This window comes from Trichechus manatus, unplaced genomic scaffold (assembly GCF_000243295.1).
Source record: "Trichechus manatus latirostris isolate Lorelei unplaced genomic scaffold, TriManLat1.0 scaffold00041, whole genome shotgun sequence".
NCBI lineage: Eukaryota > Metazoa > Chordata > Mammalia > Sirenia > Trichechidae > Trichechus > Trichechus manatus.
This window is the reverse complement of record NW_004443977.1, coordinates 13796824-13817336: the sequence shown is the minus strand read 5'-3', so window position 1 is coordinate 13817336 and position 20513 is coordinate 13796824. Positions and strand designations below refer to the sequence as shown.

At 42.3% G+C, this 20513-nt stretch overlaps 1 protein-coding gene across 1 annotated transcript in view; it reads right to left on the bottom strand.

The window, feature by feature from the left end:
• Positions 1–20513, bottom strand: part of SGPP2 (sphingosine-1-phosphate phosphatase 2) — a 117774-nt gene that overhangs the window by 62227 nt on the left and 35034 nt on the right. The window contains exon 2 of the mRNA XM_004376361.2: positions 3012–3170. Within this exon, the coding sequence (XP_004376418.1) occupies positions 3012–3170 (159 nt within the window). The remainder of the gene's footprint in view (positions 1–3011; positions 3171–20513) is intronic.

Below are 20513 nucleotides of genomic sequence, written 5' to 3'. Positions count from 1 at the left end.
TGAATTGTGTCCCCCCAAAAATATTCGTCAACTTGGCTGGGTCATGATTCCCAGTATTGTGTGATTGTGTACCATTTTGTAATCTGATGTGATTTCCCTATGTGTTGTAAACTCTATCCCTACGATGTAGTAAGATGGAGTTAGCAGCAGTTATACTGATGAGGTCTACAAGATTAGGTACCATCTTGAGCCAATCTTTTTTGAGATACAAAACAGAGAAGCAAGCAGAGAAACATGGGGAACTCCTACCATCAAAAAAACAGCGCCAGGAGCAGAGTGCATCCTTTGGACCTGAGGTTCCTGTGCTGAGACATTCCTAGACCAAAGGAAGATTGATGACACGGACCTTCTTCCAGAGTCAATTGGAAAAAGCATACCCCTGGAGCTGACACCCTGAATTTGGACTTGTAGCCTACTAGACTGTGGGAGAATAAATTTCTCTTTGTTAAAAGTCATCCACTTGTGGTATTTGTTACACCAGCACTAGATGACTAAGACACACATACACACACTCTCTCTCTCCACCAGAATGTGCCATGAATGCACACACTATTGTACCCTGTCACACTGCCCTTAGAGACGTAGCCATAGCTGACCACACAAAAGAACTACGTAACTCTCAGCACGGTTGCCTCATGGACGAGGCCATGCTCCATTTTAAAACTCAAGTAACAGTTCACCAAACCTTAGGACAAAGTGCAGACTGAAATTTTACTCTTTCCTTTCTTAGGTGCAGATTTTATTTGATCATTCTCTAACATGAGACTTCTAATTCTGTCACAAACAGGCAATAATTTCAGCACCTTTGAAATGAGAAATCCTAAGCGTAAAATAACCATCAATAATGGTCCCTGGGTGGCACAAACAGTTTATGCTTGTCTGTTAACCTAAAGACTGGCTGTTCAAACCCACCCAGCCACAGAAGAAAGGCCTGGCGAACACTCCAAGAAAACCCCATGGAGCAGTTCTACTCTGTAACACATGGGGTCAGCATGAGTGAGAATCGACTCAATGGCAATTTTTTTTTTTTAATGACACCTAACAACCCTAACCACCACTCTCTACCAAGTCTAAAGGTCTTCCCAGCCCCTCAGGAAAAATTTCCCAGCCCCACAGGAGGAGAGAATTGGCCTTGAGCTGATCATACACTTTATCAGACATTCCCAGATTATTAAAAGTTCATCATTTGCAATCCACTCAACTGCCATAAAAGTTTTTTAATTTTTTTTAATCTCAGGCAATAAGCAGGGTTTCAAATCTGAAGCCCAGAAGGAATGTTCCCCCTCTCTTTTTCTCTCCCCCACTTAAGCCCGTTGGCCAGCTCCAGCTGCCATCACTGCTCCACAGATACAGAAGCTAGCTTTAGAAAGGGAGAGGGACAGCTGGACTAACAGTCACCTTTACAGCTCACAACACGCACATGTGTTTGCAGATTCTTGGATTGTACTTTTAGACAGACGTTCAATTTCAGAAGGTAGACTGAGAGAGGGAATGGGGAACAGGTAATGTGGCTAGCAGTGTTAGAGATAAAAGGAGAAAACAGAATTCAGGGCCAAACAATCATAGCTATAAGCTCTAGGGATCTTGGTGGTCATTTAGGCTAGAGGCTTCAAACCAGGGCTCATGCATTCAGATGTCAAGGGTTCTTTGTTGACATACAATGTTTTAAAAATGTCAGCCTACATTTAAAAACCTGGAGATTTCACATGAAGAACAGGAAGACCTGACAACTCTTAGTTTGTTTTTCCTCAGGGCAGTCACTGAGGAGTGGAGGGGCCGCTGCTCCCCAGTTTCCTGGGGCCACACGGTGAATAACTCACATGTACACCCCCACCCTGGCCACCTCTCCCACCCAGGCCTTCACTATTTTCTCTCCCTGGCCTCTGAGGGCAGTTGAGCATACAGCGCCTGATCAAGGCCACACTACACTAACTTGTTCTACAAATGGGAACAATCAAGCCCAGAGTGGAAAAGTCACTTGCTTAAGATCACATAGCTTCTCAGAGGCAGAGCCATACAAGAACCCAGATTCCTTTACACCCAACCAAGGGCTTCTGACAGAATTCTGAGTCATGGAAATAGCTGTGCTGGCAGCCTCTCTTGCCCCTGAACCCCCCTGTCCTGTCTAGACACCTCTGATCTTAGGAATAGTTGATCTGCCCTGTCACAGAGTAGTCACTATGCATTATCATGCTCAAATAGTGACCACTTAGACCTTCCCACAAGCTGAGTTCTGTGGGCACTGGATACATACATCTTCACAACAATTTTGGGAGACACACATTATTAACCCATTTCATAGATGAGGAAGATAAGGCTCAACTCAAGGGCACACAGACATGGCTGAGCAGCACTTGAGCTCAGGCCTGATGCCAAAGCCCATATACTTTTAGGATGCCTTATGGCCTCACAACTGTCAACCTACCCCCTAACCACCCCCCTCAAAAATTCAGAACTCATTTGGCCCTCAACAGAGTTAAACGATAAGACCCCCAAGTAGAACATGGGAAAGGGTTCCACCTCTCCACTTCGAATTGTCATTCGGTTTTTCTGTGCATGTTGGCTGTCCTGACTACACTAAAAGTTCTCTCAAGGCAGGTGCCCTGCTTTACATGTTTGTCTCTCCAATGCACATAGAGCAGTCGCTTAATACTTTCGGGAATTATTAGTCGACACCTTCTAGTTTCAGCCTTTGATAAAATGTAAGGACCTCTTGGGAGGATGCATTTTCTACCCCTACATGGGTTCTCAGAAAGGTCCTTTTTTCTCCCCTCCTCTAGTTTTATTCACCCATGGGAAGGTGTACAATGTATATGAGATTACAAACTAAAGACAATATTGTGTTCCTACCATTTTAATTTTGCCTAAATTACTTTTCCAAAGAAATCAGGCAACAAATTCTACTCTAAGTGATTTAAAAAAAAACAAAACTCATATGCACAAAGTACGTGGTTAACAAAACAGGTAATTGTACAAGTAGTTAGTAGTGGTTAGCAAATAATAATACTTACAACCCATATGATGATCAGCCTTCTGGATAAATAAGGATCAATATTCCATTGAGTGAACGGAAGAAAGGTGATGTAGAATACTTCTTGACCTAAAGCAGCTGAAAATCTGAATAGGTAGTAGTAGAAATAATTCTTTACAATGTACTTCTGTATATAAGCCTAAAAGACAAAAGGTAAAAAAGACTCTGTGAGTTCACTGAACATGTCACTATGTGGCAAGTTGTAAAAATCACTGTTTAAAACTCATAGGTCTCCATTTCCAGTGTGGCCTCCCCTGCTATTATGTTATTACAGTATCACTATCAGCCAACTTCAATTTGCCCACATAAATACAGGAGACGTTAGTTCTTCATAGAATTAAGTAACATCCAAGACAGAAATATCAGGAGAAGACACCCCAAAAAATCAAAACCTTTTCTCCCACGTATATAGAAGCCTGGAAACTTGAGGGAAGTGAACTATGCTAGGGCAGTATACTATAGTAGGCTGGATAATCACCCCCCAAAAATGTCTACGTCCTAATCCCCACACCTTGTGAATATGCTGCCTTACATCTAGTCCCTGGGTGGTGCAAACAGTTAACACACTCAACTAGTAACCAAAAGGTTAGAGGTCGGAGTCTACCTGGAAGGACCTCAAAATAAAGGCCTGGCCATCTACTTCTGAAAAAATCAGCCACTGAGAATCCTATGGAGCACAGTTCTACTCTGATGCACAAGGGGTCACCACGAGTCAGAATCAACATTACAGAAGTGATTAGGGATCTTGCAATGGGGAGATTATCCTGGATTATCTGGATAGGATGAATGTAATCAGAAGGATCGTTGAGAGACAGAAGGAGGCAGAAAGGCCAGCATCAGAAAGAGATTTGAAGATGCTGTACTGTTGGCTTTGAAGATGGAGAAAGGGCCCATGAATCAAGGAATGTGGGTAGCCTCTGTTGCTGTCATTGAACTGCCTCATAGGGTTTCCAAGGCTGTAATCTTTATGCGAGCAGATCACCAGGTCTTTTCTCCTGCAGAGTGGCTGGGGGGTTCAACTGATGACCTTTCTATTAGCAGCCGAGCATTTAACTAACCATTGTGCCACTAGGGCTCTAGAAGCTGGAAAAGAAAACTGATTCTCCTCTCAAGCCTCCAGAAGGAACGCAGCCCTGTCAACACCTTGATTTTAGCCGAGTAAGACCTATTTTGGACTTCTGACATGCAGAATAGTCAGACAATCACTTTGTGCTATATTAAGCCACTAAACTAGTGGTAGTTTTGTTATAGCAGCAATAGATAATACAAAGACTAGAAAAATCACTTGCCTCTAAAATTTTTTAGGTTACCTTTTAAACTGGACCAGTAAAAAGTCCACCCACCACAGTGATGGTGTAAGAAGCACAGTAAATACACACAAAGCCTGCTGAAAATGTACTCGCGTTTTCTATTATCCTTTCACTCCCTATTATCCTGGCACCAGAACATCAAACCAAACCCACTGCCGTTGAGTCAATTCTGACTCATAGCGACCCTATAGGACAGAGTAGAGGCCCCATAGGGTTTCAAGGAGTGGCTGGTAGATTTGAACTGCCGCCCTTTTGGTTAGCAGCTCTTAACCACTGCGCCATCAGGGGTAGGTAGCAGAAAAAAACAGACTTAAAGGAGGTCAAAGCAGAAATGAGCAGAAAATCTATTTAAAAATGTGGCTGTTGTTGTTAGCTGCTGTTGGGTCTGCCCCTGACTCATGGCAACCCCATGCACGCCTGAATGAAGCACTGCCCGCTCCTGTGCCATTCCTATGATTGATTGTGAATTGGACCATTGTGATTCATAGGGTTTTCACTGGTTGATTTCTGGAAGCAGGTCACCAGACCTTTTCTTCTTAGTCTGTCTTAGTTTGGAAGCTCCACTGAAACCTGTTCAGCTTCATGGCAACATGCAAGCCTCCACTGACAGACAAGTGATGGCTGTGCATGATCCAGAAATCAAACTCAGGACTCCTGAGTGGAAGGCAAGAATTCTACCACTGAAACACCAATGCCCCTGTAAAAGCACGATAGTGCTGATTTATGGTTCCGACTTGTGGCAACCCCATGTGTGCAGAGTAGAACTGCTCCATAGGGTTTTCAAGGCTGCAACCTTTTAGAGGAGCCCTGGTTGCATAGTGGTTAAGAGCCTGGCTGCTAACCAAAACGTGGGCATTTCAAACCCACCAGCTGCTCCTTGGAAATCCTATGGGGCAGTTCTACCCTGTCCTAGAGGGTGGCTATGAGTCGGAATCAACTCGCCAGCAATGGGTTTGGTTTTTTTTGGTTTAACCTTTTGGAAGCAAATCACCAGGCTTATCTTCTGAGACTCCACTGGGTGGGTTCGAACTGCCAACCTTGTGGCTAGTAATCGATTGCTTAACCATCTGTGCCGCCCAGGGATGTGGTCAAAAGTTTGGTAAACGCCCGTAAATTACATTAGTAGCAAGTTAAAAAAGAAAAATATCGCCCTCCCTCCCCCGTTAAATTAATCTAAAAGGTAGAAAGTTAATGCTACTTAAGATAGTCATAAACTTTGTAAAAATAAGATTAAAGTAAAATGCCAACCCTGAACATCGGGAGAAAAAGAGGCAGCGCTATTACAGGTAGCAACTTTATGAAACACTCTTACAGGTGTGGATATGTGTTTTATTTTACACAATGTGTGAAGTCCTTGAATCCGGGGAGATTCAGAGGATAAGATCTACGTATTTATTCTGCAAATATTCATTCTGTGCCTAAGATGTTGCAGCACCTGTGCTGGATGCTTAGCATACTCTGACAAATCAGGTAAGGTGCCAGCTTCAAGGCACTCATAATCTGGTGGGGAACACCAGACTATAATTTGGGGGAAGCATTTTTTTTTTTAATTCATCAGCTACGAGAGCAGAAAAGATAATTTATTGTGCACATGCTACACTCAGTCACAACTGAGAACAGAACTAGCCCGGAATGTCACTCGTCCAGGGCAGAGGGTCCAAAGGGACTGGTTTGGTATAAGCAAGGTGGGTCTCTCAGAGGTGTTCATGGTGATCGGATGGCAATGGAAGTTCTAGATCCATTGAGAGAGAAGTTCCAGACAGTAGCATGCGGTCAACAACTTGTACAGCGTCCCTGGCCTCCAGCATTCCATATTCCTGCAGCTATGGCTCCGTGGGTGCATGCACCAGCAGTTTACTTGGACCTCTGACTCATATTCTGTACTCAAGCCTGCACATTTGCTTCTTCCTCTACTTGGCTCTCATGTTTGGAGATTTCTAACAAGGTATCACTAAGGCCAAGAGATGAGGAATGCATTTTTTTAAAACAATTTATTTTATTTGTTGTTGTTGTTGCTGAGAAAATACACAGAACATACACCTATTCAACAATTTCTACATGTACAACCCAGGGACACTGATTACATTCTTCAAGTTGTGCAGCCATTCTCAACTTCCTTTTCCAAACTGTTCTTCCCCTATTAACACAAACTCACTGCCCTCTAAGTTTCCTATCTATGGGAATGTGTTTTTAAAAGACTAATAATCTGTTTGAAGCCTTGAAAAAGGTCAAAAGCACCTTTATACTAAAGGAATAAAACAAGATGACCTTGGAAACTGCAAGACTATAACTGTACTTGATGCTGTTGGCTGCCTACCAAGTATGCATTCCTCTTTCTCCTTCCTGCCAGGTTCCTGATTTTATTCTAGCATTTGTACCTCCCTGACACAGCCTTGTGACTTAGGGGAAGTTGACACCAACCTCAGCCCCACAGGGGGATCTGGATTCATCTAAACCCATCTTGGTAAGTTCAAAAATTCAGCCTCAAGCCAAGCAATGCATGGTACTACCTTGGAGATGGTAACTGGTCAAGTGTGAACATGTCATAAACTAAATGAGGATGGGGGAATCTCTTATCTGAGATTAACTTTACTTCTAAATGAATTCAAATTAGAGAGAATGGCAATAGATCCATCCTAAATAAACTAGTTGCTGTCAAGTCAATTCAGACTCATGGCGACCGCATGTACGACAGAGTAGAATTGTGCTCCACAGGGCTATCAATGGCTGATTTTTCAGAAGCAGATTGCCAGGCCTTTCTTCCAAGTTGCTTCTGGGTGAGCTCAAACCTCCAATCTTTCAGTTAGTAGTCGAGCGCTTAAACTGCTTGGTTGTATGCACCACCCAGGGACTCTACATAGGAAAAACAATAGGGCAAAAAATGAATTAAATAACAAAGTACATGGTTTCGTCTATCTGTCCAGAGATTACCTCTGGATTTGCGAAACAAGGTCAAGGGACTATGAAAGATACATGACAGACTCTTCTGTCTCTATCTTGAGCACAGCCTGATATGGGAACAAATCTCTGCAGGTTCTCTTTTATAAATATATATAAACAGGTTTGACCTTAGAGCAAACCCTATAAAGGGCTCCTTTTTACATAAAGGTTAGTTATTTTAACCCACCAGCTACACCTGGTAATCTGTCCTGCTTTGAAGTTTTACAAGGAGAACTTCTGTCAAACTCTGACAAAGACATCACTTCATGGTATCCAAGTGTCACAAAATATTAGGGATACTCAGTGACAACCATTTTCCTACCCTGGAGATCTACCTGAGAGATCAAGTTCAGTATCTTAATCCTAGTAAACAACCAAAAAGACCTTCAAGGATAAAAGTTAACTGCTCCAGTATTACATATTACTAATTAATATCTTTAAATGTGTTTTTATAATCTCTCAGGGATTCTCTTTTTGGGAGAAAGGGCTAAATATTCCCTAAATCTTTTTTAGGGACAAAAGAACTAAAGATGAACTTTAAAATATTTAGCATATATACAAGATATCCAAAGGATTTTCTTAGATAATATTTCTGTAAGACAGAGGTCCACAGGCTGCAGAAAACTCTGCTGCCTCAAGCAGCTTGCTTGGCATGCCCCATAGCTTTACATTAAAATTTTGGTTCCCCTCTCCTTAACTGCTGCCCAAAACTAGAAGAAATAAGCGGAAACTGGTTTAGGCACCATGCTGACATTCAGGATAACCTTTTAGTTCATTAGAGGACTATATACTAACTTCCTCACCTCTAGGTCGCCGCTATTTTCTGAACATGTGATGCATGAAGTTGTATGTAAACCTCATTGTGCCTACATAATATAAGAATGTTGCTGCTGTAACTTGTATGAACTTCCTACTTGTAAACCTCTTAAAAATAACCTTCCCTCTCACTCTTGATGAGGAGTCTTGGCAGCAGCAGCTCCAAAATGTTTCCTTTCCTTGTGAAATGAAATAAAGGTGCCTTTCCGCTCTCGCACCTTGGTGTCTCATTTATTGGCTGAGAAGACTCGCCCTGAGTAGAACCTACATATATGATTAAAGAGCCTGAGAGCCAATATTTACCTCCAAATTCTTAGGGGTATATGTACTTAAATAAAGTAGTTAAGTACTTGTCTTTTTAGTACAAGAATCTGAATTTCATCATCTAAGATACATATATTGGTCCCATCCCATCCAGAGCAAAGGAGAATGAAGAAAACCAAAGACACAAGGAAGTATTAGTCCAAACGACTAATGGACCACATGAACCATGGTCTCCACCAGCCTGAGACAAGAAGAAATAGATGGTTCCCGGCTACCACCAACAACCACTCTGACAGGGATCACAACAGAGAATTCCAGACAGAGAGGGAGAAGAATGTAGAACAGAATTTAAATTCACAAAAAAGACCAGACTTACTGGTCTGACAGAGACTGGAGGAACCCTGGAAACAACGGCCCCCAGACACTGCTAACCCAGGAGTGAAACCATTCTCGAAGCCCATGTCTCAGACAAAGATTAAAACAAAAAATAACACACGTGAGGAACATGCTTCTTCGCTCAATCAAATATACAAGACCAAACGGGCAGCTCCTGTCCAAAAGCAAGACAAGAAGGCAGGAAGGGACAGCAACTGACCAAACGGGCACAGGGAACCCAGGGTAGAAAGGGGGAGCATGTGGTCACATTCTGGGGATTGTAACCAACATTACAAAACAATATGTGCATAAATTTTTAAATGAGAAATTAACTTGTGCTGTCAACTTTCACCTAAAGCGCACACACACACATGCACACACACACACACACCAAAGAATCTCCGTTTCCCTTGTAAGAAATCTCATGTGTAGGAATTTATCTCAATACATCTTCTGGAAATAGTAAGCATTTCTGTTCCAGTGTGTGGTGGTCTCATCAGGAACAATTAGATATAGGAGAAACAGGGGTTAGAAGTAGAAATGGTAGGTAAACTGAATGAGAGGAGAAGGGCAAAAGCTGGGAGAAAGGAAACTGTATCCCAGAACTCGACTCCTACGTTTCCAACTGGCCTGAATGGGGGCTGATAGCACAGGCAGGTCTCTGGGGACCCAACCCAGGAAGTAGGAATTAGCAACTCCAGACAAAAATATCAGGAAGGCATTGAATGTACACTTGGGTGGACAGCCACTCTTAGAAATAAAATGCGTCTTAGTAGGCATATAAAGAGCCCTGATGATGCAAAGGTTAAGTGCTCGGCTGCTAACCGAAGGTCAATGATTTAAACTCACCCAGCAGCTCTGCAGGATAAAGACCTGGTGATTGCCTTCTATAAAGATTACAGCCTAGAAAATCCTATGGGGCAATTCTACTCTGTCACATGGGGTCACTATGGGTTGGAAATCAACTCGATGGCACCCAACACGTATATCTATCATTTGTCAGAAAGAGAAAGGAAGCAGTTTCTAATACACAACAAATGATAACATGGAAATTTACCCACATATTTATTATTACTAACTGAAAGTGTTCCAAATGTCAGTGACGTTCTATTGACATCAATTTATTTTATTGATAGTTTATTTTCTTAGAAGTTAAAAAAAAGTGTTTTCACAGGGTCTCTTATGATCTCAGTCTCCCCATCCCTTTTTGGTCCTAAGTCCCTCAAATGCACATTCTCCTAAAATGGGGGGTTTGGTTCCTTCACCTTTTGGTTGGAGAAGAGCTGTTTCTATTTGGCCAAGAGCAGAGTCTTCCGTGCTCTCTCCAAGACTGTAAATAACTTTGCGTGTAAAAAACTCAGAAAGAGAAGGGAAGCATACAGACTGAATGCAACCTGCAGCAGAAACAACAGGGAGGAGAGATGATTCTGGACTTGGCTCTGCCCTGCACACCTGAACAGTGTTTTGTGGTCTGGACACACACCCAGGAGGCCTGATCCAGGGAAGTGGGCCCAGGTCAGCACCACTGAGTATAATAAGGGCTGGCTGCATCCAGACGGCACGGGGGAACTGCCTAGCTGACTTGGCAGTGGGCCCGGCTTTTGAGCTTTCAAATGAGGAACACAAAACACAAGAACTCACTTTTAGCCAAAACAATGTGTCACCTTGGGGAAGTCAGTCTGCCTTTCTGAACCTCAACTACTTCATCTGCAAAGGATGGATGTGATGGTTAATGTTATGTGTCAACTTGGCTAGGCCATGATTCTCCGTATTATGTAATTATCCTCCATTTTGTGATCTGATGTAGGGGGAGTTTCCTTGGGGATGTGGCCTGTACCCAATATATATGATGTTCCGGCAAAGCTCTCTCTCTCTCCCTCAGTTCTGCTTCTGACTTCTCATCCTCTGACCTCCAGTTCTTGGGATGTAAGCCAGCAGCCTGCCACCTGACCTGCAGACTTTGGGATTCACTGGCTCCTGCAGCCCCATGAACCAGCAGCCTGCCATCTAGTCTGCCGATTTGGGGTTCCTCAGGCCCTGCAACCACATGAGTCAGCAGAAGCCTCCAGCCTGATGCCTGACATGGATAAGGGACTTGCCAGCCTCCACAACTCTGAGCCATTTCCTTGAAATACATCTCTCTCTCCCTATCTATCTATCTATCTATCTATCCATCTATAAACACTTCACTGGTTTTGCTCCTCTAGAGAACTCAGCCTAAGACAATAAAGCAGGATTAGTTCAGTTTTCTTTTTTTAATTGTTTTCTTGTGGTTAAAAATATATATATATAACACAAAACATTTGCCAATTCAAAATTTTTTTCCATGTACAATTTAGTGACATTGTTTACATTGATCGTCACTATCCGTTTCCAAATTACTCCACCACCATTAACGGAAACTCTGCCCACTAAGTAAAGATTTGCCCTTTCCTCCAACCCCAGGCAACCACTAATAAATTTTGATCTCTATACATACCCTACTTTATATAAGTGGGATCATACAATATTTGTCCTTTCGTGACTTATTTTGGAGCCCTGATGATGCAGTGGTTAAAGTGCTCGGCTGTCAAACAAAAGGTTGGCGTTTAAATCCACCATTGGCTCCATGGAAGAAAGACATGGCAGTCTGCTTCTGTAAAGATTTACAGTCTTGGAAACCCTATGGGGCAGTTCATTTCTGCCCTACAGGGTGTTATGAGTCAGAATCAGCTCCACGGCAATGGGTTTTTTTGGTGACTTATTTCATAGTTCAGTTGCTTCTTTTTTTATTTACCAGCTTTATTGAGATATAATTCACATACCATACAATTCACCCATTTAAAATGTACAATTCCATGGTTTTCAGTACATTTACAAATGTGTGCAATTGTTACCACAGCCAATTTAGGACATTTTTATCATCTCAAAGAAAAATGCCCTGGTGGCACAGAGGTTAAGTGCTAAGCTGCTAACAAAAAGGTCAGTGGTTCGAACCCACCAGCTGCTCCACAGGAGAAAGATGTGGTAGTTTGTTTCTGTAAAGATTAAAGAAAAACCAAACTCATTGCCGTCAAGTCGATTCCTACTCATAGAGACCCTAGAGGACAGAGTAGAACTGCCCCATAGGGTTTCCAAGGAAAGCCTAGTGGATCTGAAGTGACAACCTTATGGTTAGCAGCCGGACTCTTAACCACAACACCAGTGGGGTTTCCCCGTAAAGATTCCAGCCTTGGAAACCCTATGGGGCAGTTCTACTCCGTCCTATAGGGTCACTATAGAATCGACTAGACAGCAATGGTTTTAGGGTGGCATAGTGGTTAAAGGTTCGGCTGCTAACCAAAAGGCCAGCAGTTCGAATCCACCAGGCGCTCCTTGGAAACCCTATGGAGTAGTTCTACTCTGTCCTACAGAGTCGCTATGAGTTGGAATCGACTCAACGGCAACAAGTTTTTTTTTTTTTCTCATTAAGACAGAGGTCCCCAGACTGTAGAAAATTCCACTGCTTCAAGCAGCTTGTTTGGCACGCCCGTAGCTTTACATTAGAATCCTGGTTCCTTTGCTTGGCACGCCCCATAACTTTACATTAAAATCCTGGTTCCTTTGCTTGACAGGCCCTGTAGCTTTACATTAAAGTCCTGGTTCCTCTCTCTTTAACTGCTGCTCCAAAACTAGAGGAAATTGGCAAAAACTGATTTAGGCGCCATGTTGACATTCAGGATAACCTTTTAGACCTCAAACATAGTAACTTCCCTGCCTCTGAGTGGAGTTTAACTGCCATTTTCTAAACACGCGATGCATGAAGTTACATGCAAACCCCATTGTGCCTGCGTAGTACCATTAAGAACATTCCTGATATAACTTATATGAACCTCATACTTGTAAATCCCTTATAAGTAACCCTCCCTCTCACCCTTGCTAAGCAGTCTTGGTGGCTGCAGTTGCAAATGTCTCCTTTCCTTGCACAACAAAATAAAGGTGCCTTTCTATTCTCCTACCTCGGTCTCTCATTTACTGGCTGAGACAAGTCACACTGAGCAGAACCTGGGGTTTCCACCCGGAAACATTATTCTCCCTCCCTGCTACCTCAGCCCTAAGAAACCACTAACCTGCAGTTCAGTTGCTTTTTAACTTAAAAAGAACTTTCTTTTAAAGTGGGGAAAGGTTCATTAAATAAAATGTTACCCTAGGGCCTATTATACAAATGATTTAAGATTGAAAGTCTGTATGAATGGGTGGAAAGTGAGGAGAGACCCTAGATCTCTATCTCAGGTCAGGCATCTCACCACTAGAACTTCTCTGGAGCATCCCCTAGAGGCAATTCAGAGTTCAGTTTGAAAACCACTGACCTTGATCTCACCGAATCTCAGATGCTGGCTTTCCTGTAATTAACCTTGGCCTTGAGTACACAGACTGCATACAGGTACTCTCATCTTGAGGTCTTTAAAAGGATTTGATAAACTCTGGGCCAATGTCACGCAAGGTCGTATAACTTATCTCCATTTTTGTTTGTTTTTCAGATTAGAGCTGTAGCAGTAAGAGTATTCCTTCAAAGATCAAATCTAAGATTCTCCACTATCTCAACGGAACCCAAGGGAGTTCATCTCTGGTGCTTCTATCTGCAGCTCTAAGCAGTCCACTTGACTTGGAAGCAGAATAAAGAGCTCAAGAGCTGACACAGATCACATCTACTGTTGATGGTGTATGTAAAATGCTCAGATAAGAGCCTGGCAGAGTAATTTCTCAGTAAGACTCAGCTGTTAGCCATGATGATGATGGTGGTGACGGGGGGGATTCTAGAACAGTGCTTCTTAATTCAAGTGTGCATACGAACCATCTGAAAATCTTGTTAAAAGGCAGATTTTGATGAAGTTGATCTAGGGTAGGGCTGAGAGTTTTAACGAGCTCCCAGGTGATGCTGAGGCTGCTGCCCACGGTCCAAACTTTGGGTAGCAATGATCAAGGACACCCCAGTGAAGGGTTGTTTGTTGGTTTAATTATGGTAGAAATATATATAACAAAACATTTGCCAATTCAAAATTTTTACAGTACAGTTCACTGACAGTAATTACATTCATCATGTCATGCAACCATCACCACTATCTGTTTCCATACTTTTCATTGCCTGTAACAGAAACTCAGTGCCTCCTAAGTCCAGTGAAAGGTTTTAAAGACAAAAGTAAGGCTCTCAGATTCAATCCTCAGTGTTAAGCCTCAACTGGAGTTTAAGAGAGTAAGATAACATGATCAAAGCAACAGGTAAAAATGCTGATGACAAAGCAGAGGGGAACAGTTGGCGAATTCCAAGGAGGAGACACAACAGTCCAAAAGCACCATACAAGCACCTTGACCATGTTGTTGTTCTTAGGTCATGAAGTTGATTTTGATTTACAGCAACTCCATGTGACCCATCCAGGCCACTTGTCCTTAGGTGTTTGCTAGGCTATAATTGTTCTGTGAGTAGATCACCAGGCCTTTCTCCTGTGGAGCCACTGGTGCATTCAAACTGGCAACCTTTAAGCAGCTGAGTGCTTAATCGTTGCGCCATCAGGACTCTTTACGTAAAAGATGCCCCACTGGAAATAGCAGCTTAGTTGGACAACTGGTTATGCCTTCCAATATCAGAAGCCATCTCAGGACTCCTTGCCCCCATCTGGAGGGGTTTAGACAAATTCCTGGAGGACAAATCTAAAATCAACTAAGGAATTACCAAGGTTGAAATACATTCCTCACCTTTCAGACCTTCACAATACAGAAAATTAAGCTCTTTTCCCTAAAACGGGAGTTTGTGCTGCTGTCAAAATCCTGGCTTGGAAACAATGGTGTCAGACCTCTGCAGGGAGGAGCGTAAGTTTTGTGCTAAAATGGAGATGACAATTTGCCTTTTTTTCTTTTTTCTTTTTAAGAAAAATTAAAACTTAAGAGTGGTGTATCCCATTAAGACCAATGGTTTTTGGAAGTTGTTCTTTTTTTTAACCCAAACTGGGAAGTTCTTTGTCATTTCTAAATGTTGTTAGGCGCCATCAAATTGTGACCGAGCAGAACTGCCTCATAGGATCTTCTAGGCTATAATCTTTATGGGACTGGGTCACCAGGTCTTTCCTCCGTGGAGCCGCTGGATGGGTTCGAACTGCCAACCTTCCACTTAGCAGCTGAGTGCTTAACCATTGCACCACCAGGGCTCCATACATCTGCAATAATACACACTCATCCTAAACAGACACTGCACTCTGAACTCTCATCAGGATGAATGCAATCACTCGATGTTGTCACATTATCACATCCCTGCCCAAAGTGTGACTTGGGATTCTAGGAGGTGAGGGATATCAACTAGAATTTCTAAGCTAGAGCCTAGAGATTTAGAAGGGCAAATCTAAGACCTCTCTTAATAGAATTCGTAATTTGCAAGATTTTGGTCTTTCTACCTCTCTCTAAAAGACTAGACAGGGTGGATATGGCATTCCACACTCCAGAGTTGGACTATTTATAAAATAAGCACTCTCCCCCAAGCTATCTGAAGACACCAACTAGCATGGCAGCATACCAGGTACACACAAAGCAGCGTTCAACATTTTTTAAAAAACTGTAAACGGCACATCTTTTTCTGAAGAGAGGCCATGTCTCTCCAGCCCATTCACTCACTGTGCACACTTCAGGGATGAGAGGTTGCCAATAAGCAAGATTATTTCATTTATCAGTAACTGCTGTGATGAAACGAAAACAGGATAGCATGATACAAAGTGCTATGTGTGTGGCAGGATGCTCTCCAAGGAGGAGCCAGCTGGGCCCTGCATGAGGAGAGGAGCTAGGTCTGAGGGTCAGAAACAACACTTAGTAAAAGGCCCTGAAGTAGCAGCTAGCTTTGCGTGGTGGAACAAGGTGGCTATGAAAGAGACAGGCAGGAGATGAAGTTGAGAGGAGAAGCCAGGTAAAGCCAATGTTAAGGGTTTGGAATTTAGGCTGGGGGCAACCCTGAGTCATGGAAGGTTTTAAGTAGGAGCGTGACCTGATGTACCCCAGCAAAACTAAAGCAAATTCTGGCTCAGAAGCATTGGGAAGAATCCCTATCTTAAGTCTCCCCCCCCCCCTTTAAACTTAGTGGGAAAGAATCATTAATCAGCAGTGTTAGATTTAAAAGCCATTGGGACAGAGTCACATTATTTCCACAGTGATGTAGACTCATGGTTTCCTGAATTCTCAAGTCCATTTACTAATATACTTTCACCACTTTTAATTACTCATTTTTTTTTTTAAGTTTGGGTAATACAAGCAGTCCCCAGATTACGAACAAGTTCCATTCCTAAATCTGTCTTTAAGTTCAATTCCTACAAGTTGGAACAGTTAGGTACGGTTCATATCTAATATCAGTTAGTCAAATGTTTGTCTTAGTACATAGTATATAGTGTACCTTTCTATGCATAAAAAACATTAAAGAAACACTTTCAGATACACTAAAACGTCTTTAACATAATAATACAGTAACAATAATGTTTTGATGCATGTCACAAAGTAGCATGTTTGTTACTACAAACCATTGTATGTACCTTGAATTTTTAACATAATAGGCTTTATGGATTGTATTTAAGTTAGACATTTGTAACCCAGGGACTGCCTGTAAAGACTTTCCAACGTATAAAGAAAATTAAATGATGATCACTTAGGAAGCCTCAGAAAGATTGACAGTGTCCCTTGAAGGGGAAAACAGAAGGAACGAGAATGTGCAAGGGTTTCCTCTTTCATCTTCAAATCCAGATAGAATTACAAGTTGGGTGACCTAACTGATGTGTGCTCAATTCTCGGGTGATTAAAATTTCAGGATGGCGAGACTGAAAGTCACTAAGATGGGAGGACAACTTCGAATCAAAGAGCTTGGAAGGGAACTGCACACTAATCACTTTCTTCTGCTTAGCTGGCATTTGTCAGGATTCCTCAGTATGTGCAAGAATAAGAGGGAGGCTTAAGGACACTGAATCAACGTGGCTTTTATTTATACTGGAGCTTTCCTCTTAACAATACGTCAGATATCAGCTCATATTCTGAACATCTGCTATCTTTTCTTTCTTTTCCTCCAGGGTCAACTATCATGTTGGGCACCTTCAGAAGGGACAAACCAGTGTCACAAAGAATCAAACTCTTGAAATTGTGAGACAGTGATCAATGGCTGCAACAATGCTAACCCGGAATCTGGAAATGAGTCTTGCAGTTTCACTCATGGTCTGGCAACATTGTCTCATTGTAACTTTTAGAACACTGTACCTGAAATACACAATATTCGTTTAGGCAACAAATCTAGGAATGGGATAAGGAGGGGGTTAGAAGTGCTCCGTTCATCTGGACAGAATGGCAGATTGCAGCCGTCACCTCAGAGCCTAGAGATGGGGGCCTCTACTAGAATTTCTTTCACAGACAATAAGAGGAAATGACACAAAGGACTGAACTATTCCCATTTTTAGAGGAGGTGGGAGAACCAGCTGCCCTATACGTTCTCAAAATGTCTTAAAACTTAACTGTTTTTCAAAACATTTTTGAATCACTAAAACTTGAAACACATTGTGCCAAACATTCTTCCATTAATTGTTAAACCCTTGTGTGTTCAGGGGGATTTTTGGTGCAGATGTTTCTGATTCATTTATATTAACTTATCAAAATGACATTTTGGAAGAGCTATATGATGTTCAAGGAGTCTTACAGACTTGAGTTTGTGAGTTTTAAGCCAAGAATCTGCCCCCCAATCTCATGTGTGTGCGTATATGCGTGCACACGCGCGCGCGCCCATATACACACACAGACACACAGAATTCAGAACTTGGAAGGGTTCAATTCAGTTCTGTTCTAACCTGGCAACCTGTCTTTATCCATTCCTAATTTCCTTTCAGAAATAGTTTATAAAGCTTTAAAAGGTACCAAAATGTAAGGAAGTTTTTTGGGCACATATATATGTAAGGTTTTCTCCTTGGTAATTTTTTATATTCCAATATTTAAAAGCCAAATTTTAAATCAGACAAGAACAAAACTGAAGTCTGACTAATTTGCCACCAATGTCAAAGATTTAGCCAAAGGCTTCCCTGCTTCAATTTTTCCTGCCAACTTTAGTATGTTTATTTGGGCTAAATAGACACAGAATTTTTAGCTGAGGTAAGAAGTTCCTGGGTGGTGCAAATGGTTTGCACTTGACTGCTAACCGAAAGGTTGGCAGTTCAAACCCACCCATCAGTGCCATGGAAGAAAGGCCTGGCAATCCGTTTCCATAAAGATCACAGCCAAGAAAACCCTATGGAGCGCCATTCTACTCTGTAACACTTGGGGTCACCATGAGTCAAAACTGACTTGATGGCAACAAGTTTTTTGTACCATATAAGTAGGGGTGTGTCTATATATATGGAGAAGGATGAAGCAAAAAGTATCTCAGCACCACATCCCCCCCTCCATTTCTTAAATCCAGCACTCCAGTTTGCAGCAGCTCTAAAGGAATCCAAGATGGCAAAGACAGTAAGTGGAAGCAATTTTCCTTACTCGATCGACCCCACTCCCTGGGGTTACTGTCAATATGTGGCAGCGAGCATTGAGATCAGGCAGGCATGGAACTGGTCAGAGACTGACAGAGAGGAAGGGGAAGGACATTAGCTGAGAGGACCTTATTCTCTCCACACCCCTCGTAAGCCCTGTCTACACCAAAAATCCTTGGGAAGTTCCATCCATTTTCATCACATTTTCAAACTGCAGTTTCCACTGGAAGGCTGACTGAGAAAAGTTTAAAGCCACTAGTCATAAAAACAAACTCAGGAAAAGCTTTGGAATTTTGTGTATACACATAAAAGAACATTAAGAAAAAAGCCATGCTGTCTCAGAACAATGGTCCTTCCCACCCAGCCTGTTTCTGACACATTCTGATTTCTTGGTGCCCTGCTCATGTAGAATTTATTTTTTCTTTTAATTTTTTCAGTTAAGGTTTTAGGCTTATTTTTTAAAAATACATCTTTTTTTTCTGATTATCAAATACATTTCACTTGAGAACATCTAGAAATTAAAACATATATAAAAACAAAATAAAAATCACCCATCAACCCACCCCTCAGACTCAACCTATTTGAATATTTCTGGCTAGTCTTTTCCCTATGCTTCAATGTGAAGGGCATGTGGTGGTGGGTATTTTAACAAAATTGACGTTACACAGGAGCTTACATTTTTAATATTATTATATGTGAGCATTCCCTAGGCCCCTAAAAATTATTTTAGATCATTATTTCAGTCAAACTTGACTTTTTAACTTTTTAGTGTTTACTCCTCTCTGTACTGTGTTTAGGAGTCCCTGGGTGGTGCCAACGGTTAAGCGCTCAGCTACTAACCAAAAGGTTGGTAGTTCGAACCCACCAGAGGCACCCCAGAAGAAAGGCCTGGCAATCTGCTTCCGAAAAATCAGCCATTGAAATCCCTATGAAGCATAGTTCTACTCTGCATACATGGGGTCACCATGAATTGGAATTGACTCAATGGCAACTGGTATATTGTGCTCCAACTTCTCACACACTCACTCTTACAACAGTTCACAGCAGCCCAAGAGAGCAAACAAGACCACTGTTAAGTGTAGACATGAGCAGGAATTTTATCACCCAAGAACTTTCTCTCCCCAGTTGTGCTTGGATGCATAGTCACCATTTGCAGGGATCCTCTTTCTACCTCACTTATCCTTAACCTGACCAAGTAACCATCCACATTGACCACTATCCCCGTGGCCACCTACTTGCATTTTTCAGTCTTACTAATGTTTGCTTATTTCATTTTCGCCTGTGCCCTAAAGTCTCTTTGCCATATTTTGCAAAAGCTTCAGGAATACAATTTAAGGCCTCCTGGGGTCCATAGCTCAAAGACACATTGCAGAGGAAATAAAAATGACCTGGGATAGCATGACCGTGACAGTCAATGTGTTCAGGTAGAAGGACGTTCCCATAATCCATCTCACTACATGTAAAGCCAGGTCATCCATGGCTTCGGAAGTTCTAGGGGTTCTTACATGAGACACAGTCCCCTTCGCCAGCTCCTGCCAGCTCTGGCTGAGACATGGATATAAATGGAGCCTAAGACGGTCTGGGCGTTGGCACCAGTCTTCTGTTCAATGTCAGATCTGCTGGGGGTCAACTCTGGGGAATGCTTTCCTTACCTGTGCAGCCAGTATAACCCCAGCTCCCTTGCAGAGGTGTTTGGAAGATGCAATGAAGTCACTTAGGCACACCACATTGTACCATGTCAGCACACAGTACATGTTCAATACATGGTAGTTTCATTACATGGTTTTTATTAACAATTTAGATAATAAGAAAATGTCAGAAGATTAATTATAGCAAGGATAGAGGAGGAAAGGCAAGAAGTTTAAAAAATAAAAAAAAGACAACATGGAGGAGGCAAGTAAGCTAGTCCTGAAAGGACAACTAAAATTTTGACAGAAGAGAAGGGGAAGAGGAACATTCCAGCTTAAGGGATCAGCACAAGGAGACACATGGAACAGTACGTGGTCCAGTACAGCTAGAGCAAAAGAAGACTATACAAGGGGAGGGAGTTGTAGCTAGCAAAGCTAGGAAGAAAGGCCTGGAAATCTACTTCTGAAAACTGTGCTGTTGTTAGGTGCCGATGAGTTGGCTGCGACAACCTTATGTACAACAGAACGAAACACTGCTCGGTCCTGCGCCATCCTCATAATCGTTGCTATGTTTGAGCCCATTGTTGCAGCCACTGTGTCAACCCATCTCATTGAAGGTCTTTCTCATTGATCTTCTACCTTACCAAGTACGACGCCCTTCTCT